The sequence below is a fragment of the Balaenoptera ricei genome, chromosome 2 (assembly GCF_028023285.1).
Source record: "Balaenoptera ricei isolate mBalRic1 chromosome 2, mBalRic1.hap2, whole genome shotgun sequence".
NCBI lineage: Eukaryota > Metazoa > Chordata > Mammalia > Artiodactyla > Balaenopteridae > Balaenoptera > Balaenoptera ricei.
Window position 1 is genome coordinate 161,654,789 of NC_082640.1, and position 19,053 is coordinate 161,673,841.

Here is a 19,053-nt window from a genome sequence, read left to right on the forward strand (position 1 = left end):
CACTTCCTCCCATCCATTGACCCCTCAGGCTTCCGAGGGAAGAGAACAGAAAAACAGAAGAAAGAAGGAGCTGTTGAGATCGGGTGTGTTTTTTGAACGAGAAGCGAAGAGTAAGTGCCGTGTAAGGGTGGTTTGGGGATCTGTTGGTTAACCGGAATGTATTGCAGCGGGACTGTTTGCAAGACCAAGGCAGGCTGAGCTCAAATGTTTTTAGGGGCCAGGCAGGTAATATAAACACTTGAAACAGCGGAAGTGTTCAACTATAAAGAATGGTGGGAGCTGTGATGAGCTTGAAGGGGAGATGGCATGACCTGAAAGTTGTCAAATTCATATTTCAAAAAATGACAGAATTTTAAAATATCACTTTACGAACAGAACAAAATGCATCTGCAAGTTGGATTAGACCTTTGGGAAGGGATTTGCAAATCCTTCCTAAGACCTTGGAGGGCTCTCCTCTAAAGGAACACAGGACTTTGTTGGGGAGACAAAACATGAAAGATGGAAAGCATTACAAGGGTGAAATAGCTTAGACAGCAGTGTACTGAGTGACAAACGTAGCAAGTAGTTGTTGCTATATTGGTGATTTATGTTATTAAGGGCTGTGAGGTCAGAAGAGGAAGCGATCCCTGTAGGCTGAGGACCCTTCAGGAAGAAGGAAGAACTTGCCTGGGTCCTGAAGGCTGGATAGGATTAGGTTAGGCAGAGAAACACGTGCACAGCCTTCCAAGCTAAGTTGCCTGGCATGAGGAGCGACTCCACGTTGAGGATGAATAAGGGATTCACCATAACCAGGAGAGAAGCTGCTTCTGCAGAGCTAAGCCCTGATTCTGGTCCATTCTCAACTACAGGTAGTCAACATCCCCACATAAACTGCCTTTCATGAAGTTTAAAGATTGCCAATCATCTAATTTGCTGATTCTAGGTAGACTCACTCACAGCTAGAGCTGACACCGTGCTTTGGGGAAGTTGGGATTTGTGGTTCTGGAGAACAGCTAAGAATAATGGACAGCCAGAGCCCCCGAATGACCTCAGGGTCCCAAAATTGTAGGATGGCAAAACGGATCTTTCCTTTAGTGGCTTAATTATCCATTCCTATTCTTGGAATCAAATTTCTGGTTTGCCCTAGGCCTTTAGACTTCTTCTGTCATGGAAGGTTGTATGTTAGAGAAAGAACATTGGATCTGGAATAGGAGTGAACCCAGTCTCTACAAGCGACACTGGGCAAGTCATTCATTCATTCATTCCTTTAACCACCATTTGTTGAATACCTGCTGTGTGTGATGCTTGGAGCTGGGCACTGGGGACATGATGTGATGGTGTACAAAACATTCTTAGTCCTTGCCCTCATACAGCTCACAGTCTAGTCGGGGATATGGGGACTAATCAAATAGTCACACACTAAATAAGTAAGGACAAATTGCAATTGAGTCCACTGAGGGAAGAGTCTGGAGTGCCATGAGGGAGAATAACGTGGAGACCTGATCTGGGTTGGGTGCTGAGGGAGGGCCACTCTGAAGAAGTGACTTTCAAACTTCGACTTGAAGGAAGAGTAGAAGTTGCCAGCAGGAACTTCCCTGGCGGTCCAGTGGTTAAGACTCCATGTTTCCAATGCAGGGGGCAACAGGTTCGATCCCTGGTTGGGGAACTAAGATCCCGCATGCCACGCAGTGTGGCCAAAAATAAATAAATAAATAAATAATTGCTTGCCAGCGAAAGGAGTGTGGAAGCTTGGGGTTGGGAGGACCCTGGTAGAGGAGGCAGGAGGCACGAAGTCCTATCACCTGTCTGACGCCGAAGTGTTTCCAGGCCTGTTTGGTCTCTTCCGGCTCTAAAATCCAGCTCTCAGAAAGTGAACTCTGGATGGAAAGTGAAACTTCAAAAGGAGCACTGAGAGGCACACAAATGGGAGAAAAGAAATTCTTTGTCTTTAAAAAAGGTAAACAGTATTCAGATTGAGATCATCTCTAAAAACACAATTAGATATGGACTCAACTTTCAAAAAGTTTATCTCTGAGGTAAAGTCAAGTTAAGAAAGAACTTGTGAGCCCCCCAAATAATGGCTTTAAAAAGGTGGAAAGTCTCTGAAAACAGGAGCTTACCAAAAAGGATTAGGTCTTTCTTGCCTGTAACCATCGCATCTTGGTGTAGCCCAGGACTGCGGGTGGAATTATAGCTCCCTCTTCCTGGCATCTCCCAGTGCCTCTGGGGCACGCCGCCTCCCCACTGGAGAGGGCTGTGCTCTTTGCATCCTGGGGTCCAGGTGTGACAGAATCGAATACCTTAAAACCTTAGGAGTGATAAATCCTCCGGCCAACCCAAAAGTGTGTAATTCCTAAAGGACAGGCTGAGGTGAGCCACTTCTAGCCAGGGGCAACTGGGGACTTAATTCTGCAAGTGTAGCAATCTGGATGATCTGAGAGCTCCAAATTTAAGGGTAATTGCTCAATTTTCTATCCATGTCAACAGGGAAAATAGGTAAAAGTGGCTGAACACAGCCAAGCAATGAGGCTGGATGAGATGTGAGATGCTAGACTGTCAGTGGAGTTAGAAAAATGCTGTATGTAGTGGGATATCGCTCTGTCGCCCCTTTCCCGTTCATCTCTGTCTCCGGGCTTTCTAACTCTCTTTTGGGCTCTTTCTCATTGCCTGCTTAATCCTTCCACCCTATCCTTCATCTGTTCTCCTGCAAGCAGCAGTCACTCTTGGCCCAAGCAGTTTTAACTTGGAGAAAGAGAAAATGGAAAGAATTCTTTAAGTGCAGATAAATTGGAACACTGATATCTCAATTCTTTTCTCTTGCTTAGTATGAATGTTCCGTTATGTTGGCATTCCCTTCCTTAAGCTTACTGCAGCACATCGGACTTATTAGGTAGTACCCAAACCTAGTTCCTTTGCCTCCCTAATTTTTTAAAAAACGATTCTAACCAGCACTGATTTTTGATTAAATAGTGTTCCTTAAAATCAATTTATTTTTCTAAATTCAAAGTCACTAGGACTAGATGTTAAGGTTTTGCCTCCCCACCCTTCCCTGACACGTGCAGACACAGGGGCTGCTTTTAGCTAACATTTCCAGAGCAGGAAGAGGACAGGGGTGGGGTGGGGTAGACTCAGTGGTCCAAGGATTAGCTGTCCTCTCTGTTGTCTCTGTGCCTTGTTAAGCTTCATTCTGTTTATAGGATACTGGGTATGAAATTTGAAAAAGAAGTCCTTCTTATAGGAAATGGTATTGATAATTAATGTTTGTAAGTGTTTACCAAGAGCCAGGCCCTGTGCTGCTTTCCCTGCAATGCTTCAGTTAATCCTCACAACATTTCTGTGAAGAGACACTGTGATCATCACCCTTTTACAGAGGAAGGAATTGAAGTTTTGTGATGTTAAGTAGCTCACAGAGGTCACATGGCTAGTAAGCAGTGATGTGCCGGTAAATATTTAACAACCAGCTCTCCGGGGGTGGGGGGGGGGGAGTCCTCATTGGTAGAGTTTGCCGATTTCTGTGGTGTAAGTGCTCCCACGAGGGCTGGTTTCAAGCTCCCAGCATGACATCAGTGACCACAGAACTGGGAAGAGATGGACAGTAGCACACCAGTATGTCGTGTTTCCATCATACGGGTACATTGGATGTAAATAATTTCAAGAGCATAGGCAAAGTAAAATGTAGTAAAATTTAGGAATTGGTGAGTTTTGAGTATTACCTTTCTTTTTAATATAATTTATTTAATTATAAGGATGTATAATTTAATCTTCAATAATGTTTATGTTTAACAACCTGCATGCGAAATTCCTAAAAATTTTAGCCAGCGTGAGCTGCTCCAGGACATCACTGCTAGTAAGTGATGGAGCTGGAGTTGGGACGTGGCCTTTGTGACTCCTGACCACCTGTTCTCACCACCTTCCTCTTTGCTGTCCAAGTGTTAGGTTCGTTTCTCAAGCCTGCTTATCCAGGAAGCTTGCCTCCACTCATATTCCCACTGCCCTGTTGCAGATTTGTTATCCTTTCCTGATTCTCAGATTAGCCCACTGGCCCCTGTCCTCAGCTCTGCTGATCCTCTCCCCGTGAAGTCTTGGCAGCAACATCCAGGCTGAGCAGAGAAAAGCCAGAGAGACCAGGTCTTTAGGGCTCTGTGACATGAAGCAGAATCTTCAGGTTGGACCACTCCTCTCCTTCATGTTATGCTTTCTTTTCTATCAAATCCATTGGGATTGCTTTTAGATAATGAATTCTCTGCTGGGTCCTCTGGAGAGGAGAGCCTATTTTAGCGGGAGAGGAAGGAGTGTCCCTGGGCTTGTGCGGGTGGCAGGGTGAGTAGCAGGGAGTATGGGAAGTTGGGAAGAACAGAGACCCCCACAGGGCACTCCCTGGGCTATGGCGGGCATTGGCTGGAGCTCTCCCACCAGCGCAATGCTTTGAGACACAGCTGAGGGAACAAACTGACATCACAGAGACTTGGGACACTCAAAAGACTGCATGGAACGTCAAAGAGCCCCAGCCAGGGGTGTTGGATCATGGTGCCAATACTGAGCTGAGGTCATCGTGGGCCACAGGCGGACTCTTGTGCAGGTTCATTTTAGTATAGAAAATGAACTTTCCGTACAGTGATTCTGTAAACAAAAGACTTGGTGCGCTTTACCTGTAGGCCATGTCTGTGGCTGGGACATTTGGAAAGACTTCCATAGGCAAATATGACAGTAAGGTGTTTTGTTTTGTTTTTTTATCACTAGGTATATGGGAATGGACAGCCTAGAAATAAGGATGTCGTAGAGATAGAAGGCACCTCATTTTGGTGATAAAGAAACTTGGGACAAGAGTTGACAAGTAACTGCACATGGTCAGCAAATAAGGGGCAGATCTGGGACCCAGGTTTCCTACTCCTAATCAGGTACACCCTCTGGTACAGCTCTGTGGACCAGGAATCTGGGTTTGGTTCTTCCTTGATAGACAGTTAAGGCCACATTCCTGGCAGCAAAAGAAAAATGAACTCTAGTACATGTAGACTCTTGAGGCCCCAAGGGCAACTTCTTTACTCCCCAGTGTGGGTTTGGCCCCAGAGTGAGTGAGATGCCAGAGGAGTTACAGGGGACTTGCCAGAAGTTTCTTTAATGAAGCAAGAAAAGTTGTTTTGACTTGCTTTTGTTTTTTGCAGGAGGTAATTCAGGGTCCCATGCCCCTACTGTGGGACAAGCATACACCATCATGGAGCAGGTATCTAGGAGCTGATGGGATGGAATGACTTAGCTCAGCAAACACAGTAGAGACTGGTTTGGCCGTGCTCTTCTTGCCTCTTGAAGAGGCAGAGTGTCAGGGGAGCTTCTGCAAATGGAGTTAAGCTTGGAGCACATGTTGGTTATTCTGCTTTGTCACCTCAGTTGTTCCGTACCTCGCCCTGGTCCAGCTGCAGAGCACAGCCCAGAGCGTTGACCAGACCTCCTGCTCTGCTGGCAGAGGTGGAACAGAATGCTCTAGGCCCCTCGTGGGCCCTACAATCTCTGGGTCACACCAGCCTTTCAAGCTTTCCGTCGCAAACATCTCTTCCCGGAACGTGGTTGACAGCGACCTCTCTGGGACTCCATTTTCTTTGTTCACGTGAGCAGCTTACTGGGATGTCCCCGTCTGAAGAGGTGGAGTGGGGAGCATGGCACACGTCCTGCACCACGCATGCACGCGCATCGTAAAGGAAGCAGGTTGTATTAACCTTCCTCCAGGAACACAGAGAAAGCTCTGTCAGCATTCCATCGTGCTGTAGTCGGTTTGGAGGAATGGGATTAATAATAAATCATCCAACATTAAGCACTGACAAAAGTAAAAGAGAGTTAAATCTCCCTGAAATAGTTATAGAGAACTGGGTATTTATTCTGTTTGGAGGAATGTGATTAATAATAAATCATCCAACATTAAGCACTGACAAAAGTAAAAGAGAGTTAAATCTCCCTGAAATAGTTATAGAGATCTGTGTATTTATTTTGTAACTCCTTGGATTCTGTCCCTGTTGAATATGGAAGACAGGATCAGGGTAGGACAAAGCTAATCCCATTTAGTTTCGTGAGATGGTCCTAGATGTGATGGTGAGCCATGGTCCAGCTTTGGGGAGAGGCACGGGTACTTCTCTGCACAGCTGTGAAAGGAGTGGTGGATGAGGGCAGAGAGGAGATGAGGCCATATTGATGAGAACCATTGCCCAGGGACATCTCAGACTCAGATTTTTATATGACTAGAAAGAGAGGCTCAGTGCTTTAGGATATCTGTTTCAAGTGATGGGGACTGTATAGAGAAGAGGCATAGCGTTCTCTGCCACAAAAAAAAAGACAGGTGGATTTGTAGAGTTGCTCCAAATAGCCTTTGTAACCCAAACCCCAGCAAGCTGTGGCCTGGGGCTGTGCTCTCCAAGCAAATGGCCGTGGTGCCTCACTCATCTTGAAGTCTGACGGTCAGATAGTGCTTAGGTGAGACAGGAAGGGACAGGCATGATTGTGCATCTGAGGTGGGACTCAGCGCATCACTTAGACCTCAACTGAAGTCTTTCCTTCCAACACATGGGGATTAGTTTCTAAAGAAGAACCCGAGATAACAAAGCCTAGGTATAGCAGAAATCCAGGGGAGCGGTGATAGGGGACCCTCTTACCCTAGCGAGAGACGAACTTGATATGGCCAACTGGTAGGTCTTCCTTTCCAGCTTCAGGTCCTCCCAGCTTTCTAAAAATGCCCAGATGTTTGGTGTGTGCATGTGTGTACTCGCCTATATGTATATATACACACATGCGGGGGGACACATACTGGGAATGTGATTCCTGAGTGCATAAGTGTGGTTGACGGACTGGGTTTACCTAAAAGACCCTTTAAGAGAAAGCTCTTGAAAGATGATTACAGAATTGAGACACCATCATTTAAAAGTGCCCGAGGCAAATGCCTTTGAAAATTGCAGCAGCGGAGGGACAGAGAAAGAACCGGCAGCCCTTGATTGTTGCGCCGTTCCCTCAGGACCCGTCCCCCCCTCCCCCCCTGTTTCTCATCTGATAAGAGAGAGAGCAGCAGTAAGACTCCTCATCTATCTTATGAAAATCCGATTGGGAATGGCTGTGATCAAAACCAGCTGGCTGTCACCGGCAGTGGCCTTGCGAGGAGGGAACCGCTCAGAAGCATTCTGTATGTGGCGGAGTCACGGGTGGCACTGATCAAAGGAGCATTTTTTTAATAAATATATATAAGGAAAAATACAAAACCTAAGGATTTAGAATAAAAGCAGGGTAGTTTGTCTTGTTTTTTTCAGCATAACACAGAGAGGATGAAATAGAATTAGATATTCCTGGTCTCTAACACAGAAACCGGGCATATCTGGCGGCTCTGAGAAGGTGTTCTCTGTCCCATTAATACCATATCACTGATCTTGGGCCTTATTGAAGAGAGTGGAGAGTTCCTCACTTTCCATTCCTTCCAGCCACTTCATTCCTCGTCACCTTTAAAGTCGCTTACCCCTCCTCGTCCTTAACACATCTCTACGGATCAAAGCTGGAACCGCCACAAAGCTCCGAGAGAGCCATTGGGGTGGCAGGGAGCGTCCCTGTTCATTGTTCTTCGTTTCCTTCAGCTGTTGGTAACCACTGTGCGATGTTCCCTAGAGGCCACACCAGTGCGTGACACCAGGGTCCTCCCAGTATCAGGCTCCTGAGCTGAACAGGGTCCTTCCCTATGGAGAACCCTTGTTGGGCCGTGCTTGTCTCCCATGAGCATTGCCTTTGAATTGCTCTGAAGGGTCAGTCCTGGCTGACGACCCTTTGCACGGTCAGTACTGACTCTTCCACAGCCCCTGGTGGACTGGGTGGGGTGATGGGGCCACTTGCGTTCTAGGGAATTGCGTTTGTGCTCCTTCCGGAGAGTGCTACCACCCCTCTGCGGGTACTATGCTGAGGCCGGGCCTGCACACCCACAGGAGACCACGAGCTGAGTCACCACTCAGCACAGCCTCCTGTCTGCCCACCACCCAGCCAGCACCACACCCCCTGAGGCCCGGCTTGTCTCAGAAATGGGCTCAGTCCAGGCCCTCCCGTCCAGCCCGTCGTCAGCCAGGAGAGTGGCCACGGCGTGGGGGGCTGGGAGGAACAACCAGCTCTTTCGATGTGCTTCTTGAGGTCGGGGATCTCTTTCCCCAGCAGCGGGAGGAGGGGGTGGGTTTGGCAGGAGCATGGAGACATCTCAGCATACGGGACATAGATAAACCGCCCCCCAGCCAAGCCAGCGCCTCAGGACGGACATCTTTCTGCCCCTGTCATTCGCTTCCTCAGGGACCTGCTTGGGCACCTTTTGCTCGTGGTCAGTCCTGTTTCTCAGTCCCTGCAGTGGACCTTCTAGCCAGCAGCATCACGGTTTTCACACTCTTCTCCCATGGCTGCCTCTCTCCTCCCCTCCCAGTGACCCGGCCGGATCAGGTGAAATTGCCGGGGATCGGTCCTCATAAAGCAGACCCTCCAGGGACCTGCAGACACATTTTTGCCCCGGAACCCCAGTCCGTCCGGGGAGTGCAGGGGCCCAGGAGCTCCTCTGAGACCATCCCTTTCCCTTGTTCCTTCGGGTGTTTGAAGCCTGTTGCCTACCACTTTCCCCTTTTCTTCTCCCTTTAAAAAAATTCTCCATTTTTTCACTTAGAAAAAAAAATTATTTATACGATTGAGATCCACTAATTAAAGCCATTTTCTGGTATTTGGTTACTGGAGTGTTTGATGTCTCTCTGACAAGACCATGAAATGCATGGAGTGTCCACAGGGACAGAATTTGCTGAACACGGCTCTTTGTAAATGAGGGGACACAGTGTCGCAGCAGCTCATGAATATGAAACGGCCATGATGCCACCTCAGTGGACTTGGGAACACAGATGAATCCTGTCATGTGCTAAATGAGACCAATTTCTTTCATTTAACTTCATCTTCAATCAGACCTTCTTCCATTTGCCTGTTTAAAATTCCCCATATGTGATGCAGAAGGTAACAGCATTCAGTAAAACAAAGTTTTGCAGCTGCAGAGAAAAATTATAATGATCTCGGGTGTAAAGTTGCCATCTCCTGGAAACGTGGACATTCTTTCCTTTCGCTCACGAGCTCTGCTGAGAGTCTGTTGACTTTGAGCACAACATTGGGGGTTGTCTGGACTGCTCTTCTTGGGGTGTCCCTCCGCAGCGTGTCCAGGCCCCTTTCAGGTGGGTTATTGAATGTGGCTGTGAATTATGCAGGGTGGACGTGAGCCCTCAGCAGCCCACGAGTGCTCTGTCATGGCCAGGGCGCTGGGCGGGGGAGCAGCTCTGGGAAGAGATGGTGTGGGACCGCATGGGGCCTCTGCCATGGGGGGCACAGTTAGTGGGTGAAGCGAGAGGGGCAGATGTCATCATTCAGCACCCAGAGGAACCTGGCAAGGTAGGCCAGCCCCTGGTATCATTTACTAAGGCGTCAAGGTCAGAAAGTGCTGGAGTTAGAAGAGACTTTATGTAGCTCTCTAGAAACCCTTCTGGCCACGACCAGAAAATTCCATTCAGAAATCCCCAACCAAGAAAATCAGCAAAGAGTAGAACCTAAAGGGACACAGAGAGGAGGGGCTCCCTGCCTGAGCCATCTTTGCCTGGGTGGGACCAAGGGCCGGATCAGGGTGCCTCCTTCATTCTCTCCTTCCTCTGCAGGAAGATTTACGCTCGGGGGAAAGAGCCCGAGTAATGCTCAGGGTGTACTCATTACAAGCGGAGCCTGATCTAAGAAATCACTTTCTGTTCTTGTACCAAAACAAGCCAACAACAGCTAGATGTGAAAGCAGGCTATCATAAAATACGTTGCAGAGATCTGGGGCCAGGGTCTGCAGGAGGCAGGCAGGCTTCTTGCTGTCAAGCCACAGGGGCTGAAAAGGATCCCTCTGGGACTTCCCTGGGTACTTAGCATTTTAGTGTGCGGGTGTGATGGTATTACCTGCAATGAGTGTATTTCAGGGCAAGTGGCAGCTTCTCGCATCTTTGAAACCAGTTGTAATTGATCCTACTGGTGTTCCCACATGTTTCTATTATTTATTTCTATTACTTATTTAAGCACCCCTCATTTATTTCTGTGGTTTCATCTGGTAGTTGGTTTGTTGGTAGATCTGTTGGCAGGCTAGTATGCTGGTATCTTGATGAGTTTTCCATTTGGCAACCTCTCTCTTTGGAATTAGTTCTTACTGCTGTTGCTGTTCATTAGCAAGCCTTTACTGGGGGCTCCCAGAAGGTGGCGTGATGGAGTGGGGCACGCTAGAGATCAAGAGGAAGCCCAGGGTGAAGAGCAGTGTGACCCAGCCTCAGGATGGAAGCCCAGCAGTCCATATGGACCCAATTTGGATGACTCTTCCTCTGTAACTTTGTCCCCACTCCTCCATTGTTTCTTGTATATGCACAGGCCCTTCCCAGGAGGCCTTGCAGCTCTCAAGTGAGGCAAAGCCTTTGCTGTGATGTCTTCAAATCCAGGATGTATCTAAGGATTGCTCTTGGTTGTTCTTGCGAAATGAATCATGCCTAGGCAACTTTGGGACTCAGTAACACTTATACTATAACTAGAATGATATAGAGAAGATGGACATGGCCCGTCCATGTGTGTGACTTGCAGATTTGAGGGGCACTTATTGATCCAGTTCTGTTCCGTTGTCCTTTAGTTTGCCCATCTTTGGGAATGCAGAAGTGACTGGGACGTGGTCTTCACCCTCCACTGGTTCAGCATCTAGGAGGCAGGCCGAGGGCAAATTTCACTTGCTCTACCTACAGCAAGGTAATCAGGTCCATCCTGTGTCCTTGAATATAAAGCATTGTGGAAACGTAGAGTAGGAAGCTCTGAATTCTGCCTGTTGGGTTCCGAGATGATTCACAAAGGAAGGGATGTGCATTTTCCTTATTCTGCTCATTTATCATCACTTTTTTAATGTATAGACCCTCCCTTTGCAACTTTTCCATGCTGAGTCCATCTTGGTTTGCCCCTAATATGCCTCCAAAGAGGTCTTGCCTATAGCAGGCACCCAGGCGTCTCCTGGCCGGTTGATGCAGGTCCTTCCTCACCTGGCACCTGACGCCCTCTCTCCTGCTTCGCCCCGTGCCGCTCTCTCCTGGGCCCTGCACGCCAACCACGCCACCCTTTTAGCAAGTTCCTCCTCACCTCCTAGCGCCTTTGTGCACATTGTCCCCTGCCTGGCTTAGTCCTGTTTATCCTTCAGCGGCCCTGTCCTAGTTCAGAGACCTTCCCTAAGTCGACACTCCACCACTCCCCAAATCCTGAATTAGATCCTCTCTGGACTGAATTAAGGGCACTATGCAGCATCCATTCAATAGAAAACTAGATGGTCATTTAAAAGAATAAGATGCACCTGTACATTGAAAAGGACAGAGAAAAGTAAGTCGCAGGACTTCCCTGGAGGTCCAGTGGTTAAGACTCCATGCTTCCGCTGCAGGGGGCATGGGTTCAATCCCTGGTCGAGGAACTAAAATCCCTCATGCCGCATGGCACAGGCAAAAAATAATTTAAAAAAAGAAAAGTTGTAAAACAATGGATACGTAACATGATGCCATTTGCAAACATTTTTAAAAGGACATATGTGCTGTGTATGCAGAAATTCTTTTCAGTAAACATATATGAGAAATGGTTAATAGTGATCACCTCTAGGGAGACGGCTGGGATTCATATAAGGAAAGGACATTTTTCATCTTAAACTTGTCTACAGCATTTGAATTTATTACCACATATATTACTTTTGCCATTAAAAATAAAGCATTAGGTCTCCCTGTTATTTTGGTCACAGAGTCCAGTTAGCTCCCTTCACAGTGTGTGTTTTAATTTACAGGCAGCACATTTATTTGTGTTTATTTCTATCCCCCACTACACTGGTGCTGCACGAAGACAGGGCCCATGTCGGGTTTATCTGCTGTTGTTACTGGCACCTTCTAGCACGGTGCCTTTCACAGAGGGGCTGCTCCATTCGTCCCTTCAAGGATGAATGGATGAACGAACGAACAAGTGAACAAATGCAACTTCCCCACAGTGTGGCTAATTGGGCAACGCGTGGGCCACAGAAGCAGGTGAAAGGCAAGTGAGATGGCTGACATGAGAGGCCGGGAGCAAATGCAAAGAGCAAGGAAGGCCCGTTTTGTTAAGGAGTCTGAGCTGGGAGAGAGCAGCGGATGACCAGTCAGCAGGGGGCGCTGTCTGTGGGGAGCTGAAACGAAGGATGAGGGCACCCGCTGCTGCGGCACTGGCGTCTCAGCCCTCTTGCCTCGCCGGCACTTTTCCTGGGGCCGTTCGAGGTGTCTGCTCCCCTCTTTCTCCACGCAGCTGGTTTAGTGCGACACGGACGGCAGGGGATGGAGTCACCGGGTCTCCAGTGTTGGTCCATTTTCTCTCTGCACCGTTTGGCCTTGTTGTAGGGAAGTAGCCAGTCGGGCATGTGGTGAGGGAGAGACTTCACTTAGTTATGGTTATTGGGAGACAGAGGAACACCCGAGAACAGAGGACACTGGGTCTCAGGCAAAACGAAAGCTGTCCCAACTATAGGCTGTTGTCTCACCTCTCCACTAGTAGAGGCGTCTTTGAAGTCACTGGACCTTTGCAAAGAAAGCCTCCCGGCAGGGGTGGGGACAGCCTGGTTGGGAGGGGTGCAGTTGAACTGGAGCTGGAAGCCTGCTCTGTCCATTCTTAATGACTCACTTCACGTACGCTACTTCATCTTGCTGAGCCTCAGTGTTCTCATCTGGAAGATGGGGACAACTGGGGAGGATTAAATGAGAAAATGAGGGTAGAGCCAGATAGTTTCTCTCCATGCTCAATGTTTTATCTGTTAAACGAATAAGAATAATATAGAATATTTATTACATTCTAAGCATGGCGCTTGATATTTTAGATGATCGCATGTAATACAGCAACCCTGTGAGGTGGGTGTAGTTATGATACCCGTTTTACAGCTGAAGAAACTGAGGTACAGAGAGGATGAAACCTCACAGCTAGTACATGGGGGAGCCAGGATTCGAATGCTTCCCGTGCCTGCACTCTTAACCACTGGACAGGAGTCCTACCCATATGCTTAAGTAACCCATTGTTTCTGTTAATGTTCTTATTATTAGCAGCATCGAAGAAAATGAGACTAAAGTTAGCATAATTATTGAATTTTTTAAAATAGTGGTTGTTTTTCAGTAGTCCTAGAGCATACTTCTTTGTTCCTCTTACTGTCTCTATTAAAATTGTGTGCTTTTGAATGTTAAGCTTGACACCCTGAATCAGACACTAGGTCACTGGTTCAGGCTTGCAGGTCAAGTAGCCGTCACTGATTGCAGGCAGGGCCGGATCATTCCATGCAGGTAATTCTGTGAAGAAGCGGATTGATTTCTCAAGCCCGTTTTCTTTTTCTAGGTTGGGTCATCCTATGTGTGTGTGTATGAGAGAGAGGGGTGGGGGGAAGGGAAGAGAGAAAGAGGACAGAAACTCCTGGGAACATGTTATATACCCATAAGCAAGCACTTGTCTGTGATTGTAAATCAGAAACTGTAAAATGAGGAAGTTCTTTGAAGTTTGCCCAAAACCTGCTTCACGGCCACCTGTTCCACTGGGGCCGGCAGTTGGATGGCCAGGCTCTGCGGCGATGGCTCAAGCTGTCACTGCACCGAAACGCTCCAGCCTGCCTTGGCCTGGCTGTCATCGCTGGCTTGGTCCCGCTCAGGCAGTTCACCGGGTTCTGTTGGACACCAGGCTTCCAATTAGAGAGAAGTCCCACTGTGTGGCCAGCCCCGCCAGTGCCGCTCTGAGCGGCCCCTTTGCCAAGGCCCGAGCTGACCTCCGCTCTGTCACAGATGGGCCAGCCCCACGCTCCTTCGTGCGCATTTGGAGGAGGGGGGCGGGGACAAGCAGGGAAGCCCACGGGGACTCAGAGTGGACAGCGGGCAGAAGTGCGGCTCCTCAGAGCTGGGAGAAGCTGGGCAGAGTTGACAGGACCCAAACGCTGACATTGCAGAGCAAGAGGGGACTTGGGGAAGACCCCGTCCTGAGCCCTAAGCACAGCAGGGAGCATTTTCTTAGCAACTTCTGAATATTCATCTCAGGCTGGGCCTCAGGCCGAGGAGAGCCAGGAGCAGCTAACTGCCTCACGCCGGACCTGTCACACTGCTGATGGCGCATGGCACGGCCAGCTTCCGCCCTGCCCCACTGCAGGGCCCGTGCGGTCCTGCCAGCCTAGGAGCCCTCTCGCCCTGGACTCAGGGACGGTGCCATCAGCAGCCCTCACCTGGACTGTATTCTTCACTCGGAGTGAACAGGGACGAGCAAGCTGAATTTCTGTTAGCATAAGAAATAGAAAATTAGAGAATTCCATCTCTAATTCTCTAGCAGGGTAGAGAGATATAATCTGAGCTCTGAACAGCGTCTTTCTAGATAGAGGACTTGCTGAATGTGATTCATTATTTCGGGGCTGGTGTATGTGTCTTCTTTATTTCCCTATCAGCATTTTCTTTTTATTTTCACCCCTTTAATCACTCTCTTTCTCTGCCTGTCTCTTTCTCTCTGTCTTATTTTCTCTGTCTCCGTCTCTCCCTTGCATGCTTTCTGTCTCTCTTTCCAGGTACGGCATCTGTAACCCCTCCACTGGAAGCAATAATAAAGACGCCAGGCTGGGAACTGACATTTATATACTCGGGCTTAGCTTGACTGGAACCATCGCAAAGTCTAAATAATGAATAGCCTGAAAGTGGCAAGGGTCTTCCCAGCTGTTCTTGGAATGATTCCGCGTCTCTTAAAAAATAAATAAATAAATAAATAAATTTTTAAAAAAAATTTAGTCCATGGAAGCAAAAACGAAGGGTGTCTTCACTGCTCTCTCCTCTCTGGAATTTTCCCTCCTTTTAATATTTGCAGTTGGTTTGGGAATTCCAGAACTGTCTCTCCCTGCTTGGCCTTTTTTTCTGCCCCATGTCTTTTTTTCTCTATGCAGACTGGTTAAAACAAAGAAAGCTCCTCTACCAGTCAGTGATACTCACTGAGAGAAGGCAGTACTTCTTTAAGGTGTTAGGTTGTCCCCAGGAGAAGATGGACGATTTTTCTGCTATAATAAGCAAGTTTCCACGATTAAGTGATTGCTGTCTCTCTGTTTCTCCATTTGCATGACTTTGTTAGATTGATGAAGGGAATGGCCTCACGTCTCTTCCTATGTTTGTATGTCTGTCTGATGTGGAGAGTTCAGAGGAGGAGAATCTCCAAGAGACAGCAAGGGAAGTGTCATCTTTAGAGGCAGTGTTGTTTATTATATTAGACCCGGTAAGTGGAGACTCTGATCCTGGACACACTGCTGGGAAGCCAGGCCACATCATTAGGCGTAAAGTGACCTTCAGATACAGGCTCAGCGCTGTGACAATTGCAAAGACTAGGACGAGCTGATGCAGGTGTGAACCTTGGTCATGAGGAGGTGCACTCATGGTGACCTCCACCTCGTGACACTACGCTTTCCCACGTCCTCTGTCTCTGACCGTGCCAGGTTCATTCGGCTCCTCTTTTCTTTTCTCTCCTCTAATAAAAACACTTCCCCAAGTGCTATCTGGGACTTTCTTCTCATTTCTTTACATTTCTCCTTAGAGAGCCACGCCAATGGCTTCTAACCTGGAGCAAACATCAGGATCACCCAAGAAATCTTAGGGAAAAATACAGACGCCTGAGCCCCACCCCGCTAGGAGATTCTAGTCCAGCAGGTTCTGGGGTAAAGCCTGAGATTCGGGAATTGTTGAAGTTCTACCTTTGATTCCCATGCACACCTCTACTTCAGTTCCACAACCCTAGACTGGGGTCCTGGAGGCCAGAGACCATTGTGTCCATTCTACCCAAAGCCTGTAGCCCTAACTGTGGCCGGCACGTGGAAGGTGATAAGTAACCAGTGGAGAAGCAGGCGAGATCCCCCATTCGTGCCGCTGACATTTTTGGCCCCTCCTCTCATTGCAGATATTCCTGTTATTCCGGACCTGGAAGAAGTACAGGAGGAAGACTTTGTTTTGCAGGTGGCGGCCCCTCCCAGGTATGTTAAATTAATATGAAGTTGGCAGGAGGCAGGGACCATGCCACACGCCATCTGTAGTGGTGCTGCCCCCCAGGGGAGATCCAGATGTCTCTGGATGGGCTCCATCCCAGGGTTCCCATTTTATTAGACGTTTTCTCCCCATTTTGGTCCTTCCCAGCTGCCTACGAGGCTCTGGGGTTGGTGGCCCGGCAGCACTCCTGGCACTGGTTCTGCCTGTGGTTCCTCCTCACGTTCCATCTTTCCTGCAGCATCCAGGTCAACCGGGTGATGACCTACCGTGACCTGGACAATGACCTCATGAAGTACGCAGCCTTTCAGACCTTGGTGAGTGAGGCAGCTTCTGTGTAGAGGAGCAGGCTCCAGGCAACGTCCATAGGGAGTTCTCAGTTTCTCCGAAGCCTTACAGCCTCTCCTCGGTGCGTCTCCGAGGCTGCCGGGCAACAGTCCCTTTGCCAGAGACATCCTCCTCGGGTATTACAGCATCCCTGGACCCAACATATTCCAGTGTTCCCAGGGCCAGGCTCCTTCCTGCTTCCCTGGCTGCCCCCATGGCATCAGTAGATATGCTGCTGTCATGCCTGCCCTCCTAGTATTGACCTTCCCCCAAGGAGTACCCAACCTGCAGGACATCATGGTGTTCCCTCAGTTCTCAGTGGCCATGGGGTCCACCCGCAGTTTTGCCCTTTCACAAGGCATTCCTGCAGGTCTGGATTTGAGAAGTTCTACCACACTCAACCTGGTCCCCCCCCTCTCTTTGCCAGAGGTCGTTGTCCGAAGGCCTCCAAGGTGCACAGCCTGCCTTTGTTTTCTTTTTTTTTCCCTGCACGTTCACAGGATGGAGACATCGACCTGAAGCTCCTCACCAAAGTCCTGGCGCCAGAGCATGAGGTTCGAGAGGTACGTAGCGGCGGCAGTGCCTGCCCCTCATTCCCGGGAACAGCTGGCTCCGAGGCTGGCCTCGGCGGCAGGCTGGCTGTGACCGAGGGGACGGCCTCCCGCAGCTCACCCCACGATGCCTGTCTCGGCAGGACGACGTCAGCTGGGACTGGGACCGTCTGTACACTGAGGTGTCCTCAGAGCTCCTCAGCGAGTGGGACGTGCTGCAGGCAGACAAGGAGGACCCCGTGGGACAGCCCTCGCACACCTGAGCCCGGGGGTCGCTCTCCCTGCACGCGGTCACCTCTGCTTTGGACTCGAGACAGAGGCCATAAACCTAAAACTAAAGAAGCTTGCAAGCAGCTCAGAATTTTTATATGGACTATTTTGTAATAAAAATATCTATTTTCAGTAGACGGCATTGGATCGTTCGACTGTAAGAAACTGCTTTTTTTTGTAGCCCTCTCTTCCGTTTCTTTCCAGCACTCCCTTGGAAAGATTCGTCAAGAGTGAAGGAGGGCATCGCTCCCCATCGTTGAAGCTTGGGAGGGAAAGCTAGATTCAGGGGGAGAAGCAGTGGTGCTCCTGGAAGCCGTTCAGTTCACAGAGGCCCCAGCAGCTCCCCGGAGCATCTACCTGTGAGCACCTGGACGCAGGGATACGGGAGGTGGCATGCGGCTGCCTGCTGGGGTCCTGGGGAGGGCCTGGCCACATGCCTTTCTCACTTTGGACGGTCAGTTATGTTGGTGAAGTTGCACTGTCTCCTTCGAGCTTTCAGTGGGCGTGATCAGATGACCCATTGCCCACGTCAGGGTTTGGTGGCTCTTCTAACAGCACGCCCCTTTCCCCCCTCTTCCTGCAACCCATGCCTGGGGCTCCCAAAGCACATGTTTCCTTTCTGCCACAGGTTCCCAGGGCCTTGTTTCTGGTTCTCATTTGCAGGGGCCAGCTCAGCAGCCCTGAGACGTGCACAGAAGCACTCTCGCAGGGAGCCTGGGCCCCCCCTGACCTTTCAGAGGTGTAGCTGTTTGTCTCCGTTGCTCCCCCAAGCATCATCACTGCCTGTTTCCAAGATGTGCCAAGATCTGGAGCAGAGCCCAGTCCTTTTTCTAAACAGAGACATCTTTTGTTTTTGTTTTTCTCTTAACTCCCCAAGACACCTCATCTGAGGACAGGACGTCTCCCCGCCCACCTCTCCTAGATGCCACTCTGGATCAGGCCCGCGCAGTCTGGCGGCAGCTAACCAAGCCCCACTCCTGGCCGTGGGCAGTGCTGAGTGCTGTTCTCACCCTGCCTGGAAAGCCCTTCATTAAAATTCAGAAAAACAAAGAGGCTCAACACTTCAAAAACACACTGGGGGTTATTTTTGTCTGACTACGGTGCCCTTCCCTGGTGAGCCACCGGCTCCGGAGCAGGCAAAGAGAATACTTGTCTGTTAATTATAAACTCAGGGATTTAGTGGCTTCGGGGTCTCGTTTCCTCCTTTTCCAGAGTCACACTTTTAGCCCAGACAGCCCCTCTTTGGAATAATTCCCATGGTCACTGAGAAGTTTCCGTCCAGGCTGGTTTTTCTTGAGCCTGCAAGACTCTGAAACCCAAAGGAGGAATTGCTAGATTTCGAGTACCTTAATCACTGGCAAGTTCAACTGCCTCAGGACCTTGATAACCTTGAGGGTCTTCAGCCAGCTTGAGCAGGGCCTGGGGGTTGACTCCCTTCCTCCCTTTACTTCTCAGACACCTTTATGTTCCACCCAGCGTTGTCGTCCACCCAAGACTTCAGGGGGCCTCCCAAGAAGATGGCCCTAGAGGGATGACAGAATGGACGAGCTTCGACAGGTACCTCAATGTGGTTTTCTACAGACACCGGCGGGGGGCGGCGGGGAGGAGGCGTGGAGTGGGCCTCCTGCGTGTGGCAGTTTGACTGGGTCCTTACCAGTTTCTCCCAGACTGGCTCATGTCCGAGAAGCCCCAGCTGGTCTCCGGCAAAATCTCCTGTGGTGTCTTTGGCATGGGGTGGTAGCTGCAGAGCTGTTGTTCATAGGCCGGGCCCTGGTGGGAAAGTCGGTTCCTTCATGAGATTTTGATTACCACGTAGTACGCGCCAGGCGCTGTTCCAGACACTCCAAGCAAAACTCCCTTCTCTCAAAGCG

General features: G+C 49.3%; 1 protein-coding gene across 1 annotated transcript in view; it reads left to right on the forward strand.

Annotated features, from left to right (window-relative positions):
* The window catches only part of IFT43 (intraflagellar transport 43), an 87,248-nt gene extending 69,911 nt beyond the window's left edge, over positions 1–17,337 (forward strand). The window contains exons 6-9 of the mRNA XM_059914712.1: positions 15,952–16,024; positions 16,276–16,351; positions 16,862–16,924; positions 17,056–17,337. Of these exons, the coding sequence (XP_059770695.1) occupies positions 15,952–16,024; positions 16,276–16,351; positions 16,862–16,924; positions 17,056–17,175 (332 nt within the window). The 3' untranslated portion in view covers positions 17,176–17,337. The remainder of the gene's footprint in view (positions 1–15,951; positions 16,025–16,275; positions 16,352–16,861; positions 16,925–17,055) is intronic.
* The last annotated feature ends 1,716 nt before the right edge of the window (positions 17,338–19,053 follow it).